Raw genomic sequence first — 27,197 nt, 5'->3', positions numbered from 1 at the left:
CATCTGTGTTTCAGAGCAGATGTGAAAACCTGGTATCCAGCAGGTGCTCAAAAGTTCGCTGCATGAAAATGCTTCTGAAGAGTCTTCATAGAAGTTAAGACATGACTTCCTTGTAGAATTTACTGTCTCACTAACTGTCTAACTAGCAATCAGGCTAGTTGAACTTCAGGCCCTGAGATTCTATGAAGCTAAAATAAGGCCAAAATGGGGGAGGGGAAAATAGAAGGGCGAGGAAAAGGAGGACATTTCAGGCAGAGGCAGCAGATGTGGAGGCCGGAAAGCACCAGGTAATATCGGGCACAGGGAGTGCATCGCTTAGCCTGTAAGGTTAAAATAGGAGATGAAATACGGAGGTTGGAGCCAGATGCGAGTGGGGGGGGGGGGTCTAAGGTCAAAGTCCAGAAGGAAGAAATAGCAGGATTTTGATAGGGGACAATGAGAGGAAGGCGTAAAAGAGGCGGTGGTGCATCAAATTCTGCAGGCAACAGCTCCAACAAATGAAAGGCAGGATGGGTGGAGGAAATACATTATGTTCCCAAACCTTCCTCTTATGTATGGGCGCTCCCGTTTCAGAGGGATAAGCTGAACGCAGGCTTCTCAGTTCCCCAGGGCAAAGAGAGAGCTGGAGGAGCCCCGCCCTGCCCCGTCACGTGGCCAGAAGCGCCCTTGGCACGTGACCGACCTCGCTCTAGGCCAATCAGCCTCTGTAGGGGCGGGGACGCGGAGCCCGAGAGGCTGGAGCATCCGTCGAGGCCGCCTCTTCTCGCGATCCTTGCCGTCGTCGCTCTTCAGCCGCCCCCGGCCCGGAGGGAAGGTCTCGCGAGGCTTGGGCGCTGCGGCGGTAGGAGGAGGACGGGGAAGGACGGAGCCCGGCCGCCGCTGCTGCCTCCCTCTCTCACTCCCTCGCGCGCTCGCCCACCCCCTCCCTCCCTCCCCTCCCTCCCCCGCCCCGGCTCCGGCCCCGGCCCCGGCCCATTCGCTGTGCAGTAGTCTGCAGGGAGGATGTCGGGCTCGTCGCTCCCCAACGCCCTGGCCCTCTCGCTGTTGCTGGTCTCTGGCTCCCTCCTCCCAGGGCCAGGCGCCGCTCAGAACGGTAAGCGGGGCGCCGGGGGCGGGCCGCGCGGGGGCCGAGGGACGCCGGCGGCCAGAGGGGCCGTCCGGGGCGGAGGAGGTGCCGGAGCCGGGCAGGGGGCCGGTCGGGAGTGTGAGGGGCTGCGGACCGAGAGGAGGAGATGCCGGTCGGGAGTTCGGAGAGGCGCGGGTGTGAGAACCGGAGGCGCCTGTTGAGAGGTGGGGGCGTCCGATAAGAGCCGGAGGTGTTGCTGACTTAGAGGCTCCACGTCGTGGGGCTGGTGGCTCCGAGTCGGGGAGGGGACACCGAGGAAGCCGGCGTGAAGAGCTGGAGTAGCGGGGGCGGATGGGGAGGGGGCGTAGCTTTTAAAGAAGACAGGCATCTGTGTTCAAGGCGACGGGGAGTGGTGTCAGTCAGGCTCCCCAAGAGAACGGGGCGCCCGGTCGCTGCGGTCGTCTAGGGTGCTGCTGGGGCCCCATAAGTCTGATGACATCCTTAAAAAATAAGGGAGACGTTGGGAGAAAGGAGTCCTGAAGAATACTGAGCAGAGTACTAGAGTCTTAAGGGGGTAAAGGATCAGGGAACGTTGGATATGGAGGGAAGGTGGGTGGAAAGCTAAGGTAGTGGGTTGACTGCAGTAGGGGATCTGGAAAGAGGCAGCAGTGGCTCTAAACGAGATGGGGGAAGAGGGCTGGGTTTACTAAGGAGGGTGGAGTGTTGGGTATTCTAGGGTAGTGGTTGGGAGAGCAAAAAGGAGTTTCTAAATAAGGAGAGGAAAAACGAGCAGAGGATGGGGAGAAAGGGTTGAATCTGAGGTGGAGGAATATTTGTTAGAGAAAGAGGGCTGCCTGGGTATAGAGATGGGGTGGAGGAGGACAAAATAAGGGAAGGGAGTAAAATGCAGGAAGCCGGGGGTGTGATGTTGGTTTGCAGAGTGGAGGATATGTTAGAGAAGGGAGGAGCTGAGTTGTGGCAAGTGCTGTATGATGTTGGTTGGGCCTTTGGGAAGGCAGGGACACATAGCTGGAACTGCAGTGGTGGGATTCAAGGCAGTGACTGGAGAGAGGGAGATGGAGGAAGTGAGTTTTTAAGCTCTAAAAGTTTCAAGACAAGAAGAGACGTTATTTCTGAGGAACAAAAAGTAGTTCCTGAGATGTGTGCAGGGTACAGTGGAAACCAGAGAATTGGGTTTTTGAACTGAAGCTCTTTAGAGCAGGTGGAGAAATGGTGGAGAATCATTGTGATGGGGGACCTAAACAAAAAAGATTGAGTGTTGAAGGCATGCGTTACAATTTAGCTGCTGGATTGATCTTTCAGAGGTGAAACTAGAAGTATTGTGAACCGGTTTCTGCTCTTGTGGAAAGAACGTTTAAGAGGTTTAAAAAACATTTTTATAGGAAAGAATTTATGAGGTCAGTATGAGAGAGTTAACTATAAATTATTTTTGCTAATCCTTCAATGATTCTTTGTTAATGCTAGAACAATTTAAAATTATTTTTGTTGGAATAGCTGAAATGACTTTCATTTAAAAAAAAATCGATGATAGAACCAATGGAATTAAGCATTCTAAAGAGAATCCAGGCTTAAAATGCTGAACATTATGGTGAAAATATCAGTAAGAGATCGAAAAAACATCATTGGTTAAATATAGGTGTTTGTTATACCAAATTGTACTAATCAAATCTTATATATGCTTCATGGAGTTGAATTATCACTGCAGGGGTCAGGAAGAAAACATTTTTCTGTCTCTAGCGTTGAATATGCGAAGTATATTGGGTGTTTTTCCTGTTTTCCTCCCAAGCACGAGGCCACTGTGGGAGGCAGAGTAGAGTTAGTCTGATTTGTCTTATCAGTTTTTAGTCTGTGTTAACAATATGACTTAAAGACGCCTAATACTAATTTCAGCTATTTGATTTGTGGAAATAGCATGGTTTCATTTGGCACAATAGGTGAGAGATTCTTGATCTTAACATGTTTAGTCTGTGCTGGCATAGTTTCTTTCAATGATTTATAATATGGTGAATTTGTAGTTTCTTAGCAACTAAAGCAGAGTTTTTGGAGAGGTCTGCAAAGACTCATTTGGCTGTTGACCGTGATCTGGGTTCTAAATACAGCATAGTGCAGCCTTTTCCTTGAGATGAGCTTGAGTTCAGTCACATGACATGAGTGATGAAGTGAAGCTGTGCTTGTAGGTGACCAAAATGAATGTAAATTTAATTTAAGGAAGAAATGGCTCTTTTTTGAGTTTGAGTCTATATAAGTAAGGATGCCATTTTATAGTTTCTGTAACATACCATGTGATAAGATTCAAGCTTTTAACTGGTAATAGTCCTACAATAATGACCTCATGTCATGGAGTTTGTATTTTCTTACAGTGCTTCAGAAATGGATATCATGCTCTGTATGATGTTGAAATGTTAGATTATCTATTTAAAATGATGACTTAAAAAAAAAGAAACCCCAAACCTGTTTCTGGATTGGGTATGTGGTAGTTTAGATTGAGTATAGATGTTTTACTGAATGTCTCTGTTTCATTATTCCTAAAATGAATTTGGGCTAGATGACCCTCAGAGTGTCTTCCAGTTGTGAGCCAATACCCTAGAGATTCAAGGCTTTCATTCAGATAGACTTTGTTTCCCATCCAAATATTTAGACTTGTAGGACCACAGTTTCAAGTAAAATCCTTATTTAAGGTGTTGATTTTTGTGCCTATCAAGAAAAATGTAGTTCATTTTAAAGGAAGAAGCTTGCCCTAAAAAGTAACCTTCCTGATAAGACATTCAGAAGCTTTAGACTAAAATTAAAATTGAATGAGTGTGAACCAAGCAGTATTATATGGTGATCAAGAGCACAGACTTTGGATCCTGATAGACCTGGGTTTGAGTCCCAGCTCTCTGTAGCTAAGTGACCTTGAGTAAAGTGCTTAATACTTCCAAACCTCAGTTGTATCATCTGTAAATCGGGTTTATAATAATGTCAATCTTCTAGGGATGATGTGAGGATTAAATGAGATAATGTCCAGAAAGCACTTAGATTTCTTCCTGGCATGTATTGAGTCTCAGTTAGGGAGTAAATTTTTACTATATGTAATACTTGTTGCTGTATGTAACATGTTACTATATGTAACATTCACATTACTATATGTGGCATAACAGTACTATATGTACTAAATGTTTGCTCACTATAGTGAGTAAATGTTAGCTATTACTACTATCCTTTAAAAAGTAGCATTATTAATTACTTATTTTTCATGTGTATATCTAACACTTAATTGTTAATGCTGCTGTCATCTTGAATAAAGTTAAGTAGGCCATTTGAAGGCCCCAGCAGAGAGATTTGTGCTTTTGCTTATGTAACTTTTTAAGAAAAGTGACCTGCTGCACTGCCTCTGCATTGCCAATTCTAGTGAGGAAGTTCATATTTCCATTTCATTGTCTGGGAGATTTCATGGCTTTCTTTTTCTTCCGGTGAACTATCTTTTTATATGGGCTAGGTATCACCTTTTCATAGAATCCTATTGTGAATAAGAAAAATAGAATATGGTGCCTGGCAAACAGTGGGAGTGTTGGAGATGGTAGCTGATGAATCAATGTGGAGTGAAGTGTAAAAATGTAATATATTCATACTGAAAATATAAATTGGATAATTAACTCTGTTTAGTGGGAGAAAATAAGGAGTCTAATGAATTTTATTATTAACAAGCTAAATTGTAAGAAAGCATTTTGCTTGGGTGATACTAAATAGTTGTGAACATGGTGCTTTGTAACAATGGCAGTATTTGCATTAGATGATTCATGAATCTTTTTCTTTGCTGTCAAGTGCTGTTTGCTTCAGTGGTTTGGGCAATTTTCTTTCCCTGAGTACATTTTTAGATGTGTCTTTGCTGTTGATTGTGCATCTCTTCTTCGGGTGAACTGAAATGAGCAACAGAAGATAGATGTTATCTATGGCAGCTGTGGCACAAATGACATGCCAAATGTCAAGCGACAGATCTTAACGTAATTAATCCAAATACAATTTTAAATGATCGGAAGAAATAGTTTGCCTTCGAATAAAGCATTTCCTAAGGAGCATAAACCTCCAGTTTCTCAGGCAGGTGACAAAATTGTCACTGCTGATATAATGGAGCACCCATGCATGAGATATTGGGCAAGGGTCTGGGGAGGAAAGGCTGTGTTACTACATCAGGACCTGGTTCCTGGGCTCTTAGTCTTTGTTTTTCAAGGTTACTGGATCCAAATTAGAAAGAGACGCAGATGGGTTTTTGTGTTGCCAGACATAATAGAGCTTAACCTGTTAATATACCAAGGTTTAAAACAACAAAAGAAAATAAAAGCTCTTAAATATAAATGTGTTCCACAGTCCAAACATTTGCCATAAATTAAGATTGAAGTTTAATACAGGTCTGACTTTGTGTGAGTTATACAAATCCTCATGAGAAATTAGACTATTTTGTCTTGAAGGAATCCTTTTATTTTTCTCATTAAAACAATTTTGGGGGCCGGCCCGGTGGCGCAAGCGGTTAAGTGCACACGTTCCACTGTGGTGGCCCGGGGTTCGCCAGTTCGGATCCCAGGTGTGCACCGACGCACCGCTTGTTAAGCCATGCTGTGGCGGCGTCCCATATAAAGTGGAGGAAGATGGGCATGGATGTTAGCCCAGGGCCAGTCTTCCTCGGCAAAAAAAAAAAAAAAAAAGAGGAGGATTGGCATTGGATGTTAGCTCAGGGCTGGTCCTCCTCACAAAAAAAAAAAAACAATTTTGATGTGAAACATTTTCTCTTGTGGAGTATACCCTTAGACATTAATAAAAGGTGAAATGTTATTGTATTGTCTTTAATTTTTTAAATAGAAATAATTATGTAACTGGACCTGCAAAGATGACCAGATATGACTAGAAAAGTGCTCTGTCAATTTGGACGTTGTTTTTCATTTATTTAGTTTGAGGTACTTTTTCAAAGTAAGATGTTTCATATGTAACATCTGAAACTTTGCTGGATTTATGAAAAGATTTTGTTTATAAGACAATTTGGGAGGGAGGTAAGGTAACATATTTCTAATACATATACAAATGAAATATGTGGGAAAGCAATGAGTAGTGATTTTGGATATCATACAGGAGATGGTCAGTGAAAGTTTGAAATTATGCAAGGAAGTTTTGGAAGAAGTGCATTCTGTGAAAAACTTTCTGATGCATTCTATTCAATTTATTGTTTACAGTGAGAGCACAGTCTGGACAGGGTCAGAAGTAGAGAATGAAATCATAAGAGAAAGGGAAAAAACAGAAGAAAGGCCACAGTAGTACAGGGAAAAAAGCAGGATGCAAGGATGAGGGATGAATCTTTGTTTGAGGAGCATCTGGAAAAACAGAATCTGTGAGAAAGAATAAATGGACCAGGGACCTCTAAAGTATATTTACACATCAAAATTAAAATAATGGTGCAAAATCACCTCCTGTGAACAATTGGCTTGGCTTTTCGTTTGCCTCTTTAAACAAAACATGATCATTTTACATAAATTTTTAAAAATACCATTGATGAGGGCTAGCCCTGTGGCCTAGTGGTTAAATTTGACACTCTCTCTGCTTTGGTGGCCCAGGTTCAGGTCCCAAGTACAGACCTACACCACTCATTGGTGGCCATGCTGTGGTGGTGACCCACATACAAAATAGAGGAAGACTGGCACGGATGTTAGCTCAGGGCGAATCTTCCTCAAGCAAAAAGAGGAAGATTGGCAACGGATGTTAGCTCAGGGCGAATCTTCCTCAGCAAAAAAAAAAAAAAAACCCATTGATGATATGGAGTTTAATTTTAAACACCTTAGGTAATGCATTTTTAAACTTGTTTGTGAGATTCTTGTGGATTTTTTTCAGAATTCCTGATTTTAGTTGGTCAAGATTAGCTTTGGGAAGTTGGGAAACCTCTCCAGTAAAATTAGTTGATTATAAACTGTTACATTTTATAGGCTTATATATATAAATAAACTTCTCACTGAATTTAAAGTGAAATACTGTGGATCCTATGTAAAAACATTATTCCAGTGATATTGATGTCTAAATTTTAAAAATTGAATACAGAAGAAAATGTATTTGTTTTCCAAGAGTTTATTCTGTTTAGGAGAGGGAGTCAAGATTTGCACCTAATTCCAACTTATGTTATCTAAAATTGAAAGTAGGCCTAACTTTTTCTTTGTTTGCTTTTGTGTATATACAAAGATATACATTTGGTAATCAAACCTGATTAACTTGAGGTTATTTTTACCTGATTGCTTAGAACTTTTAATTGGTCTATCTTTGTGGAAATGGGGTTTACTAAATATTTAAAGAATTTCCTAAGTATCTACATTTATTTGCATACAGTAGGTTAGTGGGAGGCTTATTTAATGTTCCTCAGACACCTACTGATTTTTTGTTTTGTTTCTTGTTTTGGTTGTGTCAAGTTTAAAAAACCCCAGTCTTATCTTTACATTAAAGCAGACTGTGGTCAGCTTTGATGGAAACATCTTAAGTTCCCTGTACTTAAGAGTACTGAATGGTATTCTTTTGCATTTCTGAAAACAATTATGGAATGTTTTAAGACTAGCCTTCTTTCCAAATAATCTTAATTACTGGAACCTTATGGTATGCTTTATGGTATTTTATAGAAGTATGTCAATTTAGATATGTTTCGCTTCCCTTTGTTTTATCTTGGTTTCTGTCATTGTTACACGTAAGTGTTGCCTAGACAATGAAATGTAAAATCACTCTGAAAGTGTCAGGGTTCTGTATGTTATGTAAGGCTCTATTGTTAGAAAACAAATTAAGTTCCAAATTATACCAATAGTTTTAATCATATCCAAATGTATACTCATATTCTAAAAGTGATTAAATATATAATACAAGACAAAATATCAAATCCTTTTCTGATGGAATACTAACAAGGCAAAATGTTCCATATGCAGAAAGATAGGTTTAAAAAAAAAAAAAGTAGAGTGTGCTTGCACATATAAATTATTATGCCACTGATTCTTTTCTTCCTGAGGACAGTATTTGAAAACCACTGGACTAGATAATGTCTAAATTCCCTTCCACTTCTTTTTTTTTTTGTGAGGAGGACTAGCCCTGAGCTAACATCCAATGCCAATCCTCCCCTTCTTTTTCTTGAGGAGGAGTGGCCCTGAGCTAACATCCGTGCCCATGTTCCTCTACTTTATATGGGATGCCACCGCAGCGTGGCTTACCAAGCGGTGCGTCCGTGTGCGCCTGGGACGCGAACCTGCGAACCCACAAACCCTGGGCCGCCCCAGCGGATCGCGCGCACTTAACAGCTTGCGCCACCGGGCAGGCCCCTCCAGTTCTAAAATTACACAGTTCTATTGACCTTACAGTTTAGGTACTGCCTCTAGTGGGTAAAGGGCATAGAGAGAGAATACTTTCTGTTTTAATAAGTTTTTAGAAACTTACTTTTTGGAAATAAGGGAAATTGACTTTGAGGCATGTACGATTTGAAATCCAACTGCCTGTAAGGCTACTTCAAACAACACTTGTTATTGTTGTTTCAAGGAAGGCAGAACGGTGTCTGTTTCTAGAGATCTCATATTAAACTTGCTGGGAAAATTGCCAGTGTGAATTAAACAATTAAGAAATGAAAATCACTGCTAGGTAGGTAGATATTTTGTGTTCTCTCCGTTGGGTGAAAAGTAGTTGACTATTCAAGAGGGAATGAAGAGACAATGAAGCACACTTAACTAATTGAATTTTTATGTTATTCTTTGAGGAGGTTTGTTTTTTATTTATGACTTAGTTTCTCCTGTCCCGTATGTATTTTTTTAAGATCTCTAAACCTGTCTATTACAGTTGAATAATGCAGCCCAAGTGTTACCTGAATTAAATCTGAGGAAGTTCCTAGATTGATATTCCTTAGAAACAATGTGTCAAAAGTCTCAATTTACATATGTATTCATTATATTCTTTGTATCTGTTAGGTAGATCCCTTTTCTTTTCTTTTTTTTCTTTTACATGTTTGTTAGAATTACAAACATGTAAAAAGTAGAGTGAATAATATGATAAACTCCCGTATAATCATCTAGTTTCAACAATTATCAGCTACATCCTTGCTGCTTGTTATGTTAAAAATAACCTGGGGACCGGCCTGGTGGCGGAGGAGTTAAGTTCGCGCGCTCCACTTTGGCAGCTCGGGGTTCACAGGTTCAGATCCCAGGCGTGGACCTACGCACCACTTATCAAGCCATGCTGTGGCAGGTGTCCCACATAGAAAATAGAGGAAGATGGGCACGGATGTTAGCCCAGGGCCAATCTTCCTCAGCAACAAGAGGAGGATTGGCAACAGACCTTAGCTCAGGGCTAATCTTCCTCACCAAAAAAACCCCCCAAAAACCTGAAAAATTAATATTACAAATTAAAATTTTCTAGGTGCTAGGCCGGCCCCATGGCTTAGCGGTTAAGTGCGCATGCTCTGCTACTGGCGGCCCGGGTTCAGATCCCGGGTGCGCACCGTCACACTGCTTCTCCGGCCATGCTGAGGCTGCGTCCCACATACAGCAACTAGAAGGATGTGCAACTATGACATACAACTATCTACTGGGGCTTTGGGGGGAAAAAAAAAAAGTAGGATTGGCAATAGATGGTAGCTCAGAGCTGGTCTTCCTCAGCAAAAAAAGAGGAGGATTAGCACAGATGTTAGCTCAGGGCTGATCTTCCTCACACAAAAAAATAAAATAAAATAAAATTTTCTCGGTGCTGAAATGTGGTTAGTAAAGATTAGCTTATATTAGTAAAATAGAAATAATTTGGTTCACATGTAATCATGTTGAATGACTTTAAAAATACAAAAACTCTTTAGAAAAAGGCTTTCAGACTTTTGTTTGTGACTCTGATAGAGGAATAGATTTTATTTGTGACTGAGTATATGCGGAAATATGTAATGTTTTGTGAAACAATACTTAACCTTACTCTGTAACATATTTAAAGAAAACTGTTGTGACCTTCTAAATTGATTTCATAATTCATTAATGGGCCATGAGACTCGTGTTTGAAAAACAGCATTTTCAAGTATAGAGTAAGTTTGTTTTTTGTTTTATTTTTAATATGCCATGTGGTCTGGAACAATCTGATGATTTTTGTAAACAGTAAGGATTTTCACAAGGCATTTATCAGTAATATCAACCTGTACTGTTACTAGTCATTATTAGTAAAGAAAATATAGCATTGTTGAGTTAATACATTAGTCATTACTTGTCTAATTTTTTTTTTTTCTATTTGAACTTGGGCAAAGGGGGAAGCTGTAGTAATTTGAATATCATAATCAAAGCACAGGTTTCCCAGTATGTTTAGTTGTCCTTTCTTTTAAATTAGAGCTTATGTTCTTATTTCATAGCCCCTACCTTTGAGTTACTGGTTGAGTACAGGGCTGAGAGCATTACTGTTTATTCCGAGCTGAATGCTTACTCTGATGCTGTTGTGTGAGGCACATTTCTGGTGAGTACAGAATGACTTGAACACTGGCCAAGGGAAGGGATGGACATGGAAAGCAGGACCATCACTGAAGAATCATTTGCCTTTCATGTTCAAGATCCTAGAGTAGCAAGATTATTTTCTCATTTTTGAACATTGCTTCTTGGAGGGAAAAAAAGGCAACAAGATGTCCCTGTCCTGTGTGCAGCTATCTGTGAAATACTTTTCAATCCATAGATTGAAGGAATATGTTAAATTTAACTTAGAATTTTTTGGTTATACAAGTTGAGCAGGCTGGAAACCATTGTGGAGCATATAGGAAAAAAATAGCATAGCAGCTCCAGCATTGAAATTATATTCGTTAATGCTGAATCTCAAATCAGTCACCAAGGAAGATGAAATAAATGGGCTTAATGCAAACCAGGAAACTGCTACCTGGAAAAGAGCAACTATAAAGAGGTTTCAAATAACTTGCAGTGAACTGTCATTGAATTACCCTGGACAAATAACGTAGTGATCGCCTATCAAAATAATGGTACTGCTAACAGTGTCACTGTTTTCTTACTAGGATTGAACTCCAAATAATGACGAACACTTTCCAACCACATTTAGGAGAAGATGCAGATAATTCTACATTGATGGTAGCATAAGATTGAGGAGAAAAGCCTGAAGGAGCTAAATTTAGGAAAAGGGAGCACTAGGGGGATGTGATTATCTATTAATACCTTCAGGGTAGCAGTGTAAATGAAGTAAGGGAATTAGGCAGTCTCCAAAGATGGATGGGCTGTATCAAAGAGCAGTGGCCTAGAGCACAGGGAAGAAAAGCATAGGTTTAGTATTAAGAAGGTAATTTTAATGAAACTAAAAGAATGGAGTTATTTGCATTCACTCATTGTCAGAGCTATTATAAGTAGGTCGAAGAGCTGGTTGAGAGGGACCACATAAAAGAAAAGGGAGGGTCTCTTTCTTTTATATCTAGTACTTGTTTAGGGGCTCAACAGGAGAAAAAACCTTTATGGAAATAAATATGAAATGAAATGGGCTTTCCAGAAATTTTTAAGGGTCAGAAATTAGTTAGTTTCCAACTCTAAAGTTCTATGATTATGAATTCAAGAAAAATGGTAGATTAACTTTGGAATTCATGAATGTAACTTTTAGGACCTGCCTGTAATACTTAAAACAGGATTCTGTTTATTATAACCTCTGTAAGCAACTTCTTTTAGTTTAGTTATCAAAAACCCACGCTATGAAGTTTTTCCAATCTGTGTTTAACACACAGAAGCATAAGCTTCATAAGAGTTCATTCACTAGACTGCATGGAACCTAGTAAAAGTTTAACCTTTTTCTTTTATATGGTAAGTGTCAGCTATTAAAAGAGCCTTATCATCAGGAAAGGAGCACTTCCAGACTAACTCTTAACACTTCGTCAGTCAAACTTCTGCTGTAATAGAATTTTCCGTTTATGAGTGGGAGCTAGTGCTGTAATACTTGGTGGAGATGCCAACTCACTTTAATTAGTTCAAAGAGTGTAGGGCTGCCAGATAAAATGCAAGATGCCCAGTTATATTTGAATTTCAGATAAACAACGGAGAATTTTTATTTGCTAAATCTAGCAACCCTAAAAAAAGAAGAATGTCTTTTTTGCTATTTTGGCCTTCCATTTAGAACTTAAACGATAAAGAGTCTTGTAATTTGGTGAGGTTTCGTGTATTAAAAGAAATCTTTTTAGAGTAGATTTAATATGAGCAGAATCATGTTACGTTGCAAATTTTGTATGAGAAAATATAGTTTAGGGTAGTATTGTTTTATTCTGGTTACATCACATTTCTGTATATGTTTTCTTCAATTCTGCTACTTTGTATTTGACAGAGTAAGTTTTTCATTTATTCTCTAAAAATTAAAGCTATTTTCAGGAAGGATATGAGCAGAGGGCCTCAGGCTGTTTTTTTTAGCAATTCCTCTCTTCTCTCCTTACCAAAAATATTTTAAAATTTAGGGCACTATTGCCTGGGGGTATATGATAAAGGTGTTTCTGGGGCTATTGGTTCAAGGATTGTCCTTTTTCAGATTTTTGCTTGGAGGCTTGGAATACGTTTGCATTCTTGGCTTGGAGGAAGGAAAAGGTATGAATGAAGACATGACTGACCACACCCTTTTCCTCCTAGTGGGTTCAGAATAATTTTCACTTGCTGAATTATAACCACCTGATTTAGAAAGTCAGAGCAAGTGGATGTTAGCCCTGCAGACGAGGGATATGATTTCTTTACAGTTAAATTTCAATACTAAGAAATATCATGGTTTCATGAGCTTTATTATAAGGTCTTTTGACGAGAGATATGTCACTGTATATCAGTAATTCAGTGTAAGGGGTCTCCCTTTGTCCTTTTGGTGTGGGCCAGGGCGAAGTGGCTATAAGAATAAGAAGAATAAGGGGCGGGCCTGGTGGTGTAGTGGCTAAGTTTGCATGCTCCGCTTCGGCGGCCCGGGGTTCACTGGTTCGGATCCTGGGCATGGACCTAGGTACTGCTCATCAAGCCATGCTGTGGCAGCGTCCCATATACAAAATGGAGGAAGGCTGGCACAGATGTTAGCTCAAGGACAATCTTCCTCAAGCAAAAAGAGGAAGATTGGCAACAAATGTTAGCTCAGGGCCAATCTTTCTCACCAAAAAAAAAAAAAAAAAAAACAGTTGAACAATGTAATAGGTTCCAGGGTGAATGATATTAAGTAACATAGAGTGTAATCATAACTATAGTTATACATATTTGAAATATGTTTAAGGCAGTTTTAAGAAGTGTTAAAAATAACTCATGGTTTTATGAAACTAGAAAATTAACATAGTTTAAATTTGATGCTGAAACTCAGTTGGAGACAGTATTACAGGATAAGTGAATTGATATACTCTGTTGCTGTTGTAAATGTAAAGTGTAAATAAAAACTATGTTAAGATCATTTTGTGGGGCAACATAATTGAGTAGAAAGAGCACTGGATTTGGCAGGAGCTCTGAATTCCTAATTCCATTTTAGTTCCTATGGTTTCTGTTTTTAAAATTAGTATAATAACTTAATCTATAGGGTTTTAATGAGATTACATGATAATGTATGGAAAAGGGCTTTATAAATTGCTATATTGTAAAGTGGCATGTATGTACAGCTTTGAGTTATAGGGTCTGGTACTTATAAAGTGTTTACCCTTAATAGGTTAACTGCAACTCTGGTAGTTCATAGGAAAGTGAAGAGAAAAATCAAGTACTAATGAGAAGGGCCAGATTATTTCAGGGTTGGTTTTTCTGACAAATGATGACTATATAATAAATAGTGCGTTTTAAGATGTTTGTTAGCAGACTAGCGTTTTCACTGAATTATCCCCCTCTACTAGGGAATGCTGATATTGAATTTCTACAATCTTTGAAGTGTGCCTCCCAGTACTGCTCTCATCTCAAATTATATCTAGTTACAGGGACACCCTCTTACCCTCATCCCCATTCCCTCCCTCCCCCAGGTAGATGACAGAAAATAAAGTGAGGTATCTATCTTGTGTCCTCTTTTTATAACACATTTTTGTAACTCCCTTTTACTATCCTGCAGTGAAATTCATAGGTGTTTTAACCTACCTACACGTTATTAAGAAAAAAAATGTAATACCCTAAATGTAATATAAAGGAGAAAATAAGGGAAAACAACTTATAATAAAATATTTAGTTCACTCTGTAAATGCTCAGGCATGGCTACACAGGAAGACAAAAAAGTAGCCTGCTGTTCAGAGCCATGTGTAGAAAAACCAAGAATGTGACAGCTACAAATTCAGACATATTTGTGCTGTAACCGTGACTCAGATACTACAGGCGGCATTGCTGTTGATAATGTCATTTTCTGAAAAGGTGAACAACTCTTGGTAAAGTTTCAAATGAAACAAAGTACAATCTCCTCACTTTACAGAGTAATTGCATTCCTGGAAAATTGAGTGATGGTTAAAGCCATGCAAGAATACCTTATGTTTTATTTAAAAGAGTTAGGTTCTAGGCTCAGAACAAGTTTTTCGTCTTCTTTAACATCATTTGAAAGTTGTGTAGGAAGAGGGACAGTTCCTTGTTGTGCAAGACTTTTCCTACTTTGTGGGTTATTGAGGATCCCTGGTCCCAGCCCACTGAAGGCTAGTAGTGCCATCTTAATCATTGTGTCAACCAAAAATACACCCACAAATTTCCCGAGTGCTCCATAAAAGGCAGAGCAGCCCCCATTGAGAATTATCTCTATTTTGTCCCTGCGGTTGTAAGTATCCTCTGATATAAGATTACAGCACCTAGTTCCCAGGACAACCACTGGTCAAAGCCACACCTCTTCTAGGAATGGAAAGGCAAGGAGAGCAGCTGTTCACTTGTTTTTATTCTTTTTGTTAACATGCATTAAAGCAGGGATTGCAAACTCATTTACCACAGGAGCTGGGCAAGTATGTACCATTTGCTAAACTGGAGAATCCAATACATGCTTTGACTGAAAACACTGAAAGTTGGATTTTTAAAAATACTGTGCTGCTCAAATAAAACTGTCAGTGGGCCCCTATTTTGCAGCCTCTTCACCAAAGGATTATGTTATAAATTTTGAAGCCTGAGAGATTGGATTGGAGTTCTGATTTTTGGCAAGTCTCTTAATCTCTGTTTCCTCACCTGTTTATTAGGAATAATACAAACCTCACACTGTGGTGGTTAGAATGAGATTGCGTACATAAATCACGCAGCATGATACCTGACACAAGATACATGCTTGATGAGATTTTCTCTCTGCCACTAATATCCTTTCAGTTATCTTGGTTGACTTTTTAATCTGTTTTAAAGTTAGCTGTGTTTTATAGTGAAATGGTTATGATTTTTAAATCTCTAATATGGAGGATATTAGTCCCTTATTTTTAACAGAAGCAGGAAAGTAATTAAAATGAAATTTTTTGGTTGACACACAACCTACCTACTGTTTAAGGTATTTGGAGCCTGATGCTATTTCGGTAGATCAGTCTCAGTCTTTCACCTTAGCTTTCAACCTTAGCATAGCAATGATTTTTATTTAGCAGTGATATTTATTTTTGAAGTAATGTTGGAGCAGGCAATTTTGCTAGTATTGTAGTACTGTATTGTACCTTCAAAATTAGTTTATGTGATAGAAGTGACATTTTTGTAGTTGTTTGAGTTAGCAATTTAGCAACATGATTTTTACTAGGAAACTCTGGTGTATGATTTTCTTACAGTTGTACAGTGCATGTTTTGAAAGTTCCACATTTTCTTGGTTCTTGTAAAATGCTTTGGAGACGTATACATCTTGCTGTACATCTTGTTTTCATACTTTAACAGCAGAAAGTTTTTTTTTCTTTTCTTTTAACTTTTACTTTTCTTTAGGAATTAAGACAATGATCTAAATGGTTAAAGCAGTACAGGAAACATGTGCTTTATTCCTTTATTCCCATCCTCATAATTCTGTTGTTCATCTTTGTTTTCCTCCACGATATGATTTTGAGTCCTTTTTAAGAGCTCTATGCTTTCGTTATATGTATGTATTATTTTTTATAAAGTTTTTTCCCGTATTTTTTCTAACTTAATTTTAGTTTCTTACCCCTACCTACTTGGTCTTGTCCCTCTCGGTCTCTTCAGTTGTTTCTAGATAATCATTTGGTGCTTTTAAATTCTTTGTCCTGTTTTATTTGAATCCTTTTGAGGCAGAGGGGTGGCAAATTCTATTATACTTGTAATATACAAAGTTTAGTTGACTGATGTTTTTGAGCTGGGGCGTTTGCATATTGTGACTTCTGGGTATTTTTGCTTTTCCTAGTAGCTGTTTAATGATTTTCTTTATATGGTAGAGATTTTTCTAACGTGCTTTTTTAATCTTTTAATCCCCACAGGGTCATAATGTCCATATTTTTCAGAAACAGCTCAGCTAGTCTTCAAGGCCTAGTCGCGAAGGAAATTAATTCCTCATGGAACTGAGGACATCAAGGCAGAAAGAATTCCAGGCAGGTGGCTAGTAATGAATATTGACTGTGAATTATGAGGTACTTGCTATGGGCTGGTAAATTTTAGTGCTTCCCTGCAAGGCTACCACTTACTGTGGAGTGCACATGAAACATTCTGAAATGTCTGCCCATGGAGCATATAATTTTCTACCCCGTGGCAGGCAGACATTAAAATTCAATTATAGGGTGGGGTGGTGCTAGGGGTAATCAGATTTTATAGCTGTAGGATGAAAGGACAAATTTTGATGTGCATTAAAGAAAAAAAAATCCACTAGAGTATACAGAGTAGTTAGTAGTTCTTACTGTAGGAACAACATTAAGCTGTAGTGAAAATTGCTCAGAAATTACCAGCAGAAGTACAAGCTTGCTGGCATTTGTATTCCAGTAACAGGTATGTATATTTTAGCAGCTTTTTAAAGTCAGAATAGGAAAGAATTTGAGTGGAATGTGTTTTTAGTAGTGTCTTAGAGTGTCACCTTACCATTCTGCAACACTATCGGTTTGTCACTGAAAGAGCTCAAGAATTGTATCAAGTCTTAAAACTCTCAAAATACACCATTGGAAAAACTTGATGGGCCCAGTAGTACCAGGTGACCCTGAGGTAACCAGATACATAAGCTTCTCAGCCATCTCTGCCTAGAATTTTACGAAGTTTTCATCAGGTTGAATTTTCAAAGAACAGATGTAACTAACTACAGGAGGGAATATTAGCAGACAGGGAGGATGAACTTTCCTGCCTTAGATAGTGGTTAGCCAACATTCTGACATAGAATTATTTCATTTAAGTTTTTAAAAAAGGAGAAAGGTTACTTGATTTTAAAAAATTATGAAAGGACTTGCTTACATGATAATTTCAAATAATACCCAGGTGTTTAAAATAAAATAATAAAGTTCCTCCTTTTATCCCTTGATTCCCACTCCCCAGGAATAAGCACCGTTAGTAGTTTGTTGTGTATCCTTTCAAAGCTTGTTCTGTGTAGACATACCATTTACAGACTGTAATGCTTCAGTAGTATTAATTATGTTATAATTCATTTTGGTATTTATAGCCTTTTTTTGAATATAGTAATTGGAGTGACAGATATTTCCATTTATATAAGTGTATGGAGCCTCTAGAATACATCTCTTGTTACTAATTGTCACTGAAGGGAATTATGTTGATGATGACTGAGTTCTTGATACTGAAATTGGCCCACTGAGAGGGGCTTTCTCGTTCCAAACAAGGAAAAACTTAATTAAATGGAAAAGAACGATATACTACTGTATTTTTATCCTCAGGTGTATTTTTTGGCAGAAATTTTGAACATTCACACATTTAGTATCTCAGCCATGTAGATAATTCCTGGCACAACTCTGCTAATTTTTAGTGAAAGCATTCTGGGTACAATTTTGCTGTCCCTTTTTGAGAGAAATAGCAATATTTAGCTGGTGTTTGGGACACTAAGTAAGTAATATAACCTGATCCCTCACCTCATTGTGGAGATGGAGGTGCTGCCTAATTGTGGAGTTATGAGTTAGTGAAGTCCTGAAACGAGACGATGAGAGTACAAATAAGTACAAATAATTACAAATAGTAATTATGTAAGGAGAAGGGAATAGATTTGGATTGTTGACTGAATTTCAGGATTTCCTGAGGAATTGAGGAGGGAGAAGATTTTAGTGGATAGAACATTAGTGAACAAGATTCAAAATATTTGGATTCTAGTAAGAGTTTTATAACTAAATTATAGCCTCTTTGGACCATAGCATATCTGTTAAATTGGGGCGAGAATTAGATTTAGGAGTTTTCAGCCTTTAGCAACTGAAAATTGTTTTCTTTTTTCTTTTTATTTAAAAATTAAGTAGAATCTCAATTCTTAGTTTGATAAAAGAAGAGCTGTTTGGGGGAGAAGGAGTCCCTAGATTGTTCCAAAGAGTTCTTAGGGTCTGGGGAGCAGGGTTTTAAAATTAATGAAATGAGTGACCCCTTTCTACACCTACTTCGGAAGTTTTTTTTTTTTTTACTCATTAGAAATCCTAATTTTAATACAAGGTAATACATGATTTTACATTGGTATATTAAAGCACTATAGGTATTTCATAACTATAGACAGGTGAATATTGAGGAAATATTTACCTTTTGAGGCCTAAATGGTAGTAGGTGGGTAGTCCCTAGTTTATAGTCATTACCTAAGAAAATGCTCAGCCCAAGATAGAATGCATATTAAAGGACACAACATATGAGTAGGGTCCATTCTCACCTTCTGGTCCAATTCCACTTTCAACTTCAAATATAGCAATTATTGAAAATAGTCATTTCGCCAGTGGCCTGGGAGACGCAGCCCCCATGTGTCAACTTGGAAGCTCAGCAGGCTCGCTTCCTCTCCCGGGAATTGCCCACACCTCACAGCTCCCCTCAGAGCACCCTGCGCTGCCCTTTTGACAGGTACTTCTGAAGTTTTTGCACACGGATGTTTCTTACCTTTGGTTCATGATCTACTTGGTCATTCTTAATATCTGCGTGGAAGAGGTCCTGTGGGTACTTTGCAAAGTCGATGATTAAAATGTTTATACTAATACACGTGTCCATGGTTGAAATAAGACCAAAAGAAAAGATGATCCTGTTAAGGCAGAATCTATAAAATAGCACAAAGATAATCATCCTTTGCAAAACAGACTTTGTAAAATAATTTTTGTTGCAAGGTTTGTCAGTTTCTTTGTGAGAAAGGGCTACTTGTCATTTGCCCTGAGTTTTGAAATCCAAGAATATGCACGTGATAGGAGAGTGCAGAGGTGTGCTGTTAAGTCCCTGCTTGGAAAAGGATTGAAAGGGCTATTAGTTTTCTTCCTCTTGTGGGAACAAAGTGTTAGGGGGTGTGTGGTTTTAGCAACCACCTTGGAGATCTGCCATTAAGAACTGGAGATGTACTATTAAGTTACAGTTTAATAGTTAGGAACACCAGCTTAAAACAATAGGTCACAGTTAGTAATGCGAAATACTTTTTTTTTTTTTTGTGAGGAAGATCAGCACTGAGCTAACATCTGATGCCAATCCTCCTCATTTTGCTGAGGAAGATTGGCCCTGGGCTGACATCTGTGCCCATCCTCCTCTACTTTATATGGGATACCGCCACAGCATGGCTTCACAAGCAGTGCATCGGTCCGTGCCCGGGATCCAAACCGGTGAACCCTGGGCCTCCGAAGTGGAGTGGGCGAACTCAACCGCTGCATCACCGGCTGGCCCCTGCCAAATACTTTTTAAACTTACAAGTCCAAGTAGAATTTCCATATGGGTAACGTAGATAATTGGAGATAGATGTGTAGTGATAAAAACCAGAACTGGTAACATTGACGAGAAAGAAGCAGAACATGCTGTGTGACAGTCATTCTGAGATAAAATGTTTTTGGATTAAATAATGTATACAGGATATTATTTAGTTCTAATTGTCCATAGTAAACAAAGCCTTGCTGTCAGTGAGGCAGTTTAGTGTAGTGTTTTGACCTCTGGAATTGTAACTGCCGGGGTGTGCACCCTGCCTCTGTACATCCTGTAGAATGGCAGTAACAAGCTTAAGGGGTAGATTCTATTTTTATGTAGTGAATTAAATTATATGGTATACTTTGCACTATGCCTGACATATATAAATGATCCATGAAGTTAGCTGCTGTTATAATGCATTCGCTTTCAGAGACATTCAGTTATGTGTTCAGTAATCTTTTTGGAATGTTCTATTTTTTTTTAAAGAACAGTTAGAAAATGTCCTCCTCCCTGCCCCTTCCCCCACAGATGGTTTTCTTAAAGTTATCTTTTCAAAGGAAGATTTCTAGGCTGTTTGTTTTTGATCCTAGGAGGTTTACAGGAAATCTGAACTTCCTTCTCTTTTAGAATTGATGATGGGCAGCATCATTACCTAATGTGGGAAAGAAGGAGAAAGTTGCATTCTAACTGTAAAGTAAAATCTCAAATCAAAAATCTCTTTTACAGTCAGTTTTTATTCCCTTGCTTGTTAGGATTAATAGATGCATAGCAAGAAAACAAACTGATTAGGGATTAGATTTTTTTTTTAATGAAACAAGTAACTTCTAGGGCATCTGTGGTAAATTCAAATATATGATAGTCTAGTCTCCTAGAATTTATGATTTTGTTGATAGATGGCTCTGATATCATGAAAAATTCCACTAATCTAAGGAAGATGGTTTCATTTATTAAACTGTTTATTAATGATTACATACTAATGATTATACTAGTACATTTTAAGGTGTTAATAGGTTGAAATTTAATGAAAGGATTTTATCCTTAATCCTCAATTAATGAGAATTGTATTTCTCACCATTCTTTTAACAAATATTATTGAGTATAATATGTGCAGGAAGGCATTGTGGAGATATAAAATTAGACACACATCCTGGTTTTCAAATAATTAATCATCTATTAAAATATACTCTTTCAGGGCTGCCTGGTGGCACAGCGGTTAAGTGTGCATGCTCTGCTGCGGCGGCCTGGGGTTCGCAGGTTTGGATCCCGGGCGCGCACCGACGCACGCTTGTTAAGCCATGCTGTGACGGCGTCCGATATAAAGTGGAGGAAGATGGGCACAGAGGTTAGCCCAGGGCCAGTCTTCCTGAAGAAAAAAGGGGAGGATTGGCATCGGATGTTAGCTCAGGGCTAGTCCCCCTCACACACACAAAAAGTATATATATATACTCTTTCACAAACACAGTATTGCCTTATGCATCTTCATGGATGCATTTCAATTAATTGACTGTTCATAATATGTAGATTTACAGAATAGAATATTACAGCTGAAAGGACCTTAGAAATCATCTATTCCAGTCTTCTGATTGTATACACAAGGGAACTGAAGTTTCATATTTTAACATATATATGTTGTTATATATTATTAAATGGAATGATTTCTATACATTAATATACTTTTTTTTAAGTCACAATTTAAGTTGCTATGTCTAGTATTTTATTACCATGCCATTTGGTATTCATTTCTGAAACACTGTCAAAGAGAGAGTCAGTGCTAGCCTATAAAATCTTGGCCTATTTTGTACCAGGGTTTATAATTTTACTAGATATGACAGTACTCTCACACTGCTAAGTAGAGAACTACCTTTTGCTGATCATTGTATACTGTATTTGAAATCAAGGTAGTAGGGCTTGATTATATGCTACATATTTCGTAGTGAGGCAATAGACTCTGGTTAGTGGGAAATTATCTGAGCCAAGGGTGGCGTAGCTACCAAATCATATTGAATGCAGGAGAACAGGGTTGAGGATTTATCAGTTTTGTCAGAGAATGAAAAAACAAACCAGGAATTTGGAGGTGCATTGTAGGACTAGATACATTTAAATCTGAGACATAGGTATTTAATAATCAAAGGAGTTCTTGGGAAATTATTGCTCAGAGTTCTTGGGAAAAGTTTGTAAATCACAAATATACTATATTTGGAATTGGAAGTTAATTGACCTGGAGTTTTATTCTGGGCTAGCTCCACTCTAATTGCTTGGTCTTACACAACACATCCTTCTGGTTCTCCATAAGTGGGGTACTGTAACTCAGTTTGTGCCTGTTGCCCTATCAAAATTATTCATAGCATCCTTTCACTCTTAAAAGTGTCCTGGTTTGGTTGTTACTCATAAGTGTAATATCTGCTCTTGGATACTTAATGTGATGAAGGCTTATGAAATTTCCTCCTATATTGGGTAAGATTCTTTTCCCTAAGCTGGGAGATTTCTGTTTAGTGGAGTTAGGAGGGCATTAATAAAGATAGCTGAGGGGAAATCTGGATGATCTCAAGATTTAAGATTATTTCCAGGCTAGAAAAGAGCCCTGTGTTTTCTATGCTTGTGTCAGAAACACAAGATAGGTGGACATTACTTAGCTTGTCTGGGCAAAACTGAATTCTCATTGCTCAGAAACAGTTTTGCATTTATGTATCATTTAAGAAAAATTTATCTGCAATCAGATACACTCAATCCCCAGGGCAAATAAATCTCAGTACATGATTATAAGTGTTTTTCAGTTAGTATATTTAATTTTTTTTTCCCCCCTGGTGAGAAAGATCGGCCCTGAGCTAACATCTGATGCCAATCCTCCTTTTTTTGCTGAGGAAGATTGGCCCTGGACTAACATCCGTGCCCATCTTCCTCTATATGTGGAACGCCGCCACAGCATGCTTTTTTTTTGTTTGTTTGTTTATTGCAGTAACATTGGTTTATAACATTGTATAAATTTCAGGTGTACATCATTATACTTCTATTTCTGCATAGATTACATCATGTTCACCACCCAAATACTAATTACAACCCATCACCACACACGTGCCGAATTATCCCTTTCGCCCTACTCCCTCCCCCCTTCCCCTCTGGTAACCACCAATCCAATCTTTGTCTCTATGTCTTTGTTTATTGTTGTTATTATCTACTACTTAATGAAGGAAATCATACGGTATTTGACCTTCTCCCTCTGACCTTGCATAATACCCTCAATGTCCATCCATGTGGTCACAAGTGGCTGGATTTCATCGTTTCTTATGGCTGAGTAGTACTCCATTGTGTATATATACCACATATTCTTTATCCATTCGTCCCTTGGTGGGCACTTAGGTTGCTTCCAAGTCTTGGCTATTGTGAATAACGCTGCAGTGAACACAGGGGTGCATGTATCTTTATGCACTGGTGTTTTCAAGTTCTTTGGATAAATACCCAGCAGTGGAATAGCTGGATCATATGGTAGTTCTATCCTTGATTTTTTGAGGAATCTCCATACTGTTTTCCATAGTGGCTGCACCAGTTTGCACTCCCACCAGCAGTGTATGAGAGTTCCCTTCTCTTCACATCCTCTCCAACACATGTTGTTTCCTGTCTTGTTAATTATAGCCATTCTGACGGGCGTGAGGTGATATCTCATTGTAGTTTTGATGTTCATTTCCCTGATAGTTAATGATTTTGAACATCTTTTCATGTGTCTGTTGGTTATCTGTATATCTTCTTTGGAGAAATGTCTGTTCGGGTCTTTTGCCCATTTTTTAATTGGGTTGTTAGTTCTTTTGTTGTTGAGATGCATGAGTTCTTGATAAGTGGTGCGTAGGTCTGCGCCTGGGATCCGAAGCTGCAAATTCCAGGCCACTGAAGCGGAGCCCATGAACTTAACCACTACGCCACCAGGCTGGCCCCATATATTTAGTTTTTTTAATAGACTTTATTTTTTAGAGCAGGTTTAGGTTCATAGCAAAATTAAGCAGAAAGTACAGAGAGCTCCCATATATCCCCTGCCCCCACCCACACATACAGCCTCCTACAATAACACCATCCCTACTAGAGTGGTACATTTATTACAATCGGTGAACCTACACTGACACATCATCATCACCCGAAGTGCATAGTTTACATTAGCGTTCATTCTAGGTGTTGTACATTCTATGGGTTTTGACAAATGTATAATGCCATGTATCCACCATTATAATATTCATAGAGAATAGTTTCACTGCCCTAAAAGTCCTCTGTGTTCCACCTGTTCATCCCTTCCTCACCGTTAGTCCCTGGCAACCACTGATCTTTTTACTATCTCCGTAGTTTTGCCTTTTCCAGAATGTCATATAGTTGGAATCATTCGGTATGTAACCTTTTCAGGTTGGCTTTTTCACTTAGTAATATGCATTTAAGGTTCCTTCATGTCTTTTCATGGCTTGATAGCTCATTTCTTTTTAGCACTGAATAATATTTCACTGTGTGGAACAATATTTAATTTTATATTTAATTTTAAGAAAGTGTTCTTGATAGTTTGTTTCTAGGTAGTAAATTCCACAAGTAGAGTCTTAATTCTTTTAACAGCAGATTGAATGTATGTTAAATTCCCATTTAATGGACGGGGTGGGAGTGAAATTGCTTATTGCTTTAAGAATGATTTGCCCTGTGCCCCCCCACCCCCAGTTTAAATGTAAAACTTTCTTCATGTTATTATTGCCCCTCTGGGTATGCAAGTGAAATCCTTGGAATGAACTATAATTATATAAATTGTTGAGAATTTGGGGAGAAATAGAGATCTCCATGAACAGTGTGTAATAACAAATACTCCTTGAACTCGGTTGCTCAATCTCAACCATATAAATAATTTTGCCACTGTCACATCAGTGGAAAAGTTTGCAATTTCAGCACATTGTCAATATGGTCCACGGGAAAAGGAGTAAAATTTATTTCATAACTCATTTTTAAAAAATCAAAATAAGACTCAGTATAGTTCTATTGAGTATCCTCAGTTTTTTTAAGTTGAGAGACCATTGGGGCCTAGAGGGGGAAGGAAATTTCCCATTTCATGCCATTGTTGAAGTGGAGAACCTCTTGGTCACTTGCCTGTATGTTACTGTCCGTATTTTTCCAAATCATATCTGGTTAATCTTTAGGAAGTATTGAAGAAGACCAGAGGGTAGGAAAAAGAACATAAACATTGCAATACTTCATGAACTTTTATCGCAGTCTGAAATAGGAGCTACCACTCCTGTTCATTTTTTTTTCTCTAGAATCAACTTGGTCTGTGGCACATTGGCTTTTTTTTTTTTTTTTTAGTACTCGACTGCAGAGTGCAGGGTGAGAGCTGGTTTAGCTTTGGGCTTTAGGCTGAGATTCCATACATTTTCCTTTTTCAAGGTTGAGAAAATTTGGTTGAGATTAATTGTTGGCTTTTTCCCAAGAAAAAGCATTTCAAGATAATCTTTGGAACCAAACGAGTGCTTTTTTGATGAAAGGTTAAGGATTCTTTGTAAATAAAGGCTAATAGCATTACGTACTCAACTCAAGTACAGTCTAATGCTGCTTTGGGAGTTTCTGGCGTGGATGCTATCTATGCCTTGTATCTGAGTCACTGACAGCAAAAACATGAGAAAACCCTTCTTTTAAAAATCTTCTGAAGCAGAATAATAAATTATTTACTTGACGTTATTAAAAGTGTTGTGCAGATATAAGAAGGGAATTAATTCCTATTTTGATGTATTATATCCTAGTAAAAGTGCATTGCATTCAGTGGTGAATCATTTGGAAAGACGTATAATTTCATTATGTAGAAAGTTCCATTCTCACTTCCTTTTTCATCCTCTGTGAGTGATCTCATCTCTTCCCCTGGTTTCAACTTCCACCTAACCTGATAATTCCCAAGTGCATATTTCCAGCCTCCACCTCTCCTGAGTACCAGATCCATATTTTTAACTACTGAACATCTCACCAGCACAGCCTATCCTGTATGTGCCTTCAAAGCCAACTCAGCCTGTCTTCCCTTATTCCATTTACAGTATCACTCTCCACCCCATGGTCAGCAATTTCAGTTGATTCTATCTCATAAACATTTCTCACATCTACTGCCTTCTCACCATTCCTATGGCTACTCTTAATTAGTTGAGATTTATTTTTCATTTGGATTATTGAAGGAGTTTCCTAACTTCTTTCTTTCTTCTGATCCATCCTTGATACTGCCACCAATCAGATCAGTCACACCATTTGTTTTATAGAAAGAAGCCCAAGCTGCTTAGCCTGCAGGATGCTTGTCATTCTCCCTGAACTCTGAGGTCTTGAGGCTATAGTCTATCTTATTTTTCTGAGTAGCATGAGCACTTAACAGGTGCTCCTAGCATATAAAAGCATTAAAAAAATGTTGAATTTTTTCAGCATTATCTATTGAATTTTTTCTGCCATTATCAGTGGCAGTTCATTCCTGCCACTTCTCAACACTGTGCGCCTTGTTTCCTCTTGCCTAGAGCAAGAGCATCTCCCTTCTCCCCCAAACTGACAAGGCTGGACTCAGATTTTATGCATAAGCTTTCTTTGCATATATCAGCCCTCTCCCCCAGCAAAATTAGTTCTCATATGTTCCTGTTGTCTTTTATACATCTGTTATAGAAGTGGCCATTATCAATTGTATTGTATTTTGATTATTTTTCTGTCTCATGTCTTGCGAAGTTGAGCTCTCTTTAGGAGCAAAGTCTATTTTAACTGTGCACAGTCCTTAGTAAATAGGCCCTCAATAAATGGTAAATTGAATTGAAAGCATGCGTTCAATTGATAGACTGATAAGTTGAACAAATACAAGATGAAAGTCATTATTATGAAGTCATAGTGAGTGACAGTTGTTTAGCAGCCATTTTTGCCCCCTTCCCTCTTCTGATTATGAATCACAGATTCAGCTGCCAGGAGAGTCTTTATATGGTTTCAGAAACATTTATGTGGCTCCTATGCTTTTATTTTCTTTCTATTTGTAAAAGCTGAAACATTTAACAATTTCAGGCTAAGACATTAGTTGTCGAAGTGTGGTCTGTGGACTAACAGCAGCAGCATCACCTGAGAACTTGTTAGAAATGCACATTCCCAGGCCCCGCTTCAGACCTGTTGAATCAGAATCTCTCGGGATGGGGCCCAGCAGTCTCTGTCTTAACAGATGATTCTCATGCACAATAAAGTTTTAAGAATCGCTGCTCTAGGATTCTGCCATCTAAGAAAAGTTTTGCCTTTGATATATAATAACAAAGTTTCCAGTGTGGTTTCCACTATAAGCTGTTTATGCTTTGGAAATAATTCATCAGCTGGGAATACTGGGACCGTATTACCTAACTTTCTGGGATGTGATTCAAAGATTGAATTTCCCTATGTGCAAAGTATTTAACTCCATGGTTTCTGGGAATGGCTGTTTAAAAGAAGGT

At 38.6% G+C, this 27,197-nt stretch overlaps 1 protein-coding gene across 1 annotated transcript in view; it reads left to right on the top strand.

Moving 5' to 3' along the window:
- Window positions 1-868: 868 nt before the first annotated feature.
- The window catches only part of NPTN (neuroplastin), a 68,927-nt gene continuing 42,598 nt past the window's right edge, over window positions 869-27,197 (top strand). Inside the window, exon 1 of the mRNA XM_058542031.1 lies at window positions 869-1,093. Within this exon, the coding sequence (XP_058398014.1) occupies window positions 1,003-1,093 (91 nt within the window). The 5' untranslated portion in view covers window positions 869-1,002. The remainder of the gene's footprint in view (window positions 1,094-27,197) is intronic.

The sequence above is a fragment of the Diceros bicornis genome, chromosome 5 (assembly GCF_020826845.1).
Source record: "Diceros bicornis minor isolate mBicDic1 chromosome 5, mDicBic1.mat.cur, whole genome shotgun sequence".
In the NCBI taxonomy this organism is placed as follows: domain Eukaryota; kingdom Metazoa; phylum Chordata; class Mammalia; order Perissodactyla; family Rhinocerotidae; genus Diceros; species Diceros bicornis.
The sequence above is the reverse complement of the archived record's forward strand: the minus strand, read 5'-3'. Positions and strand labels throughout refer to the sequence as shown.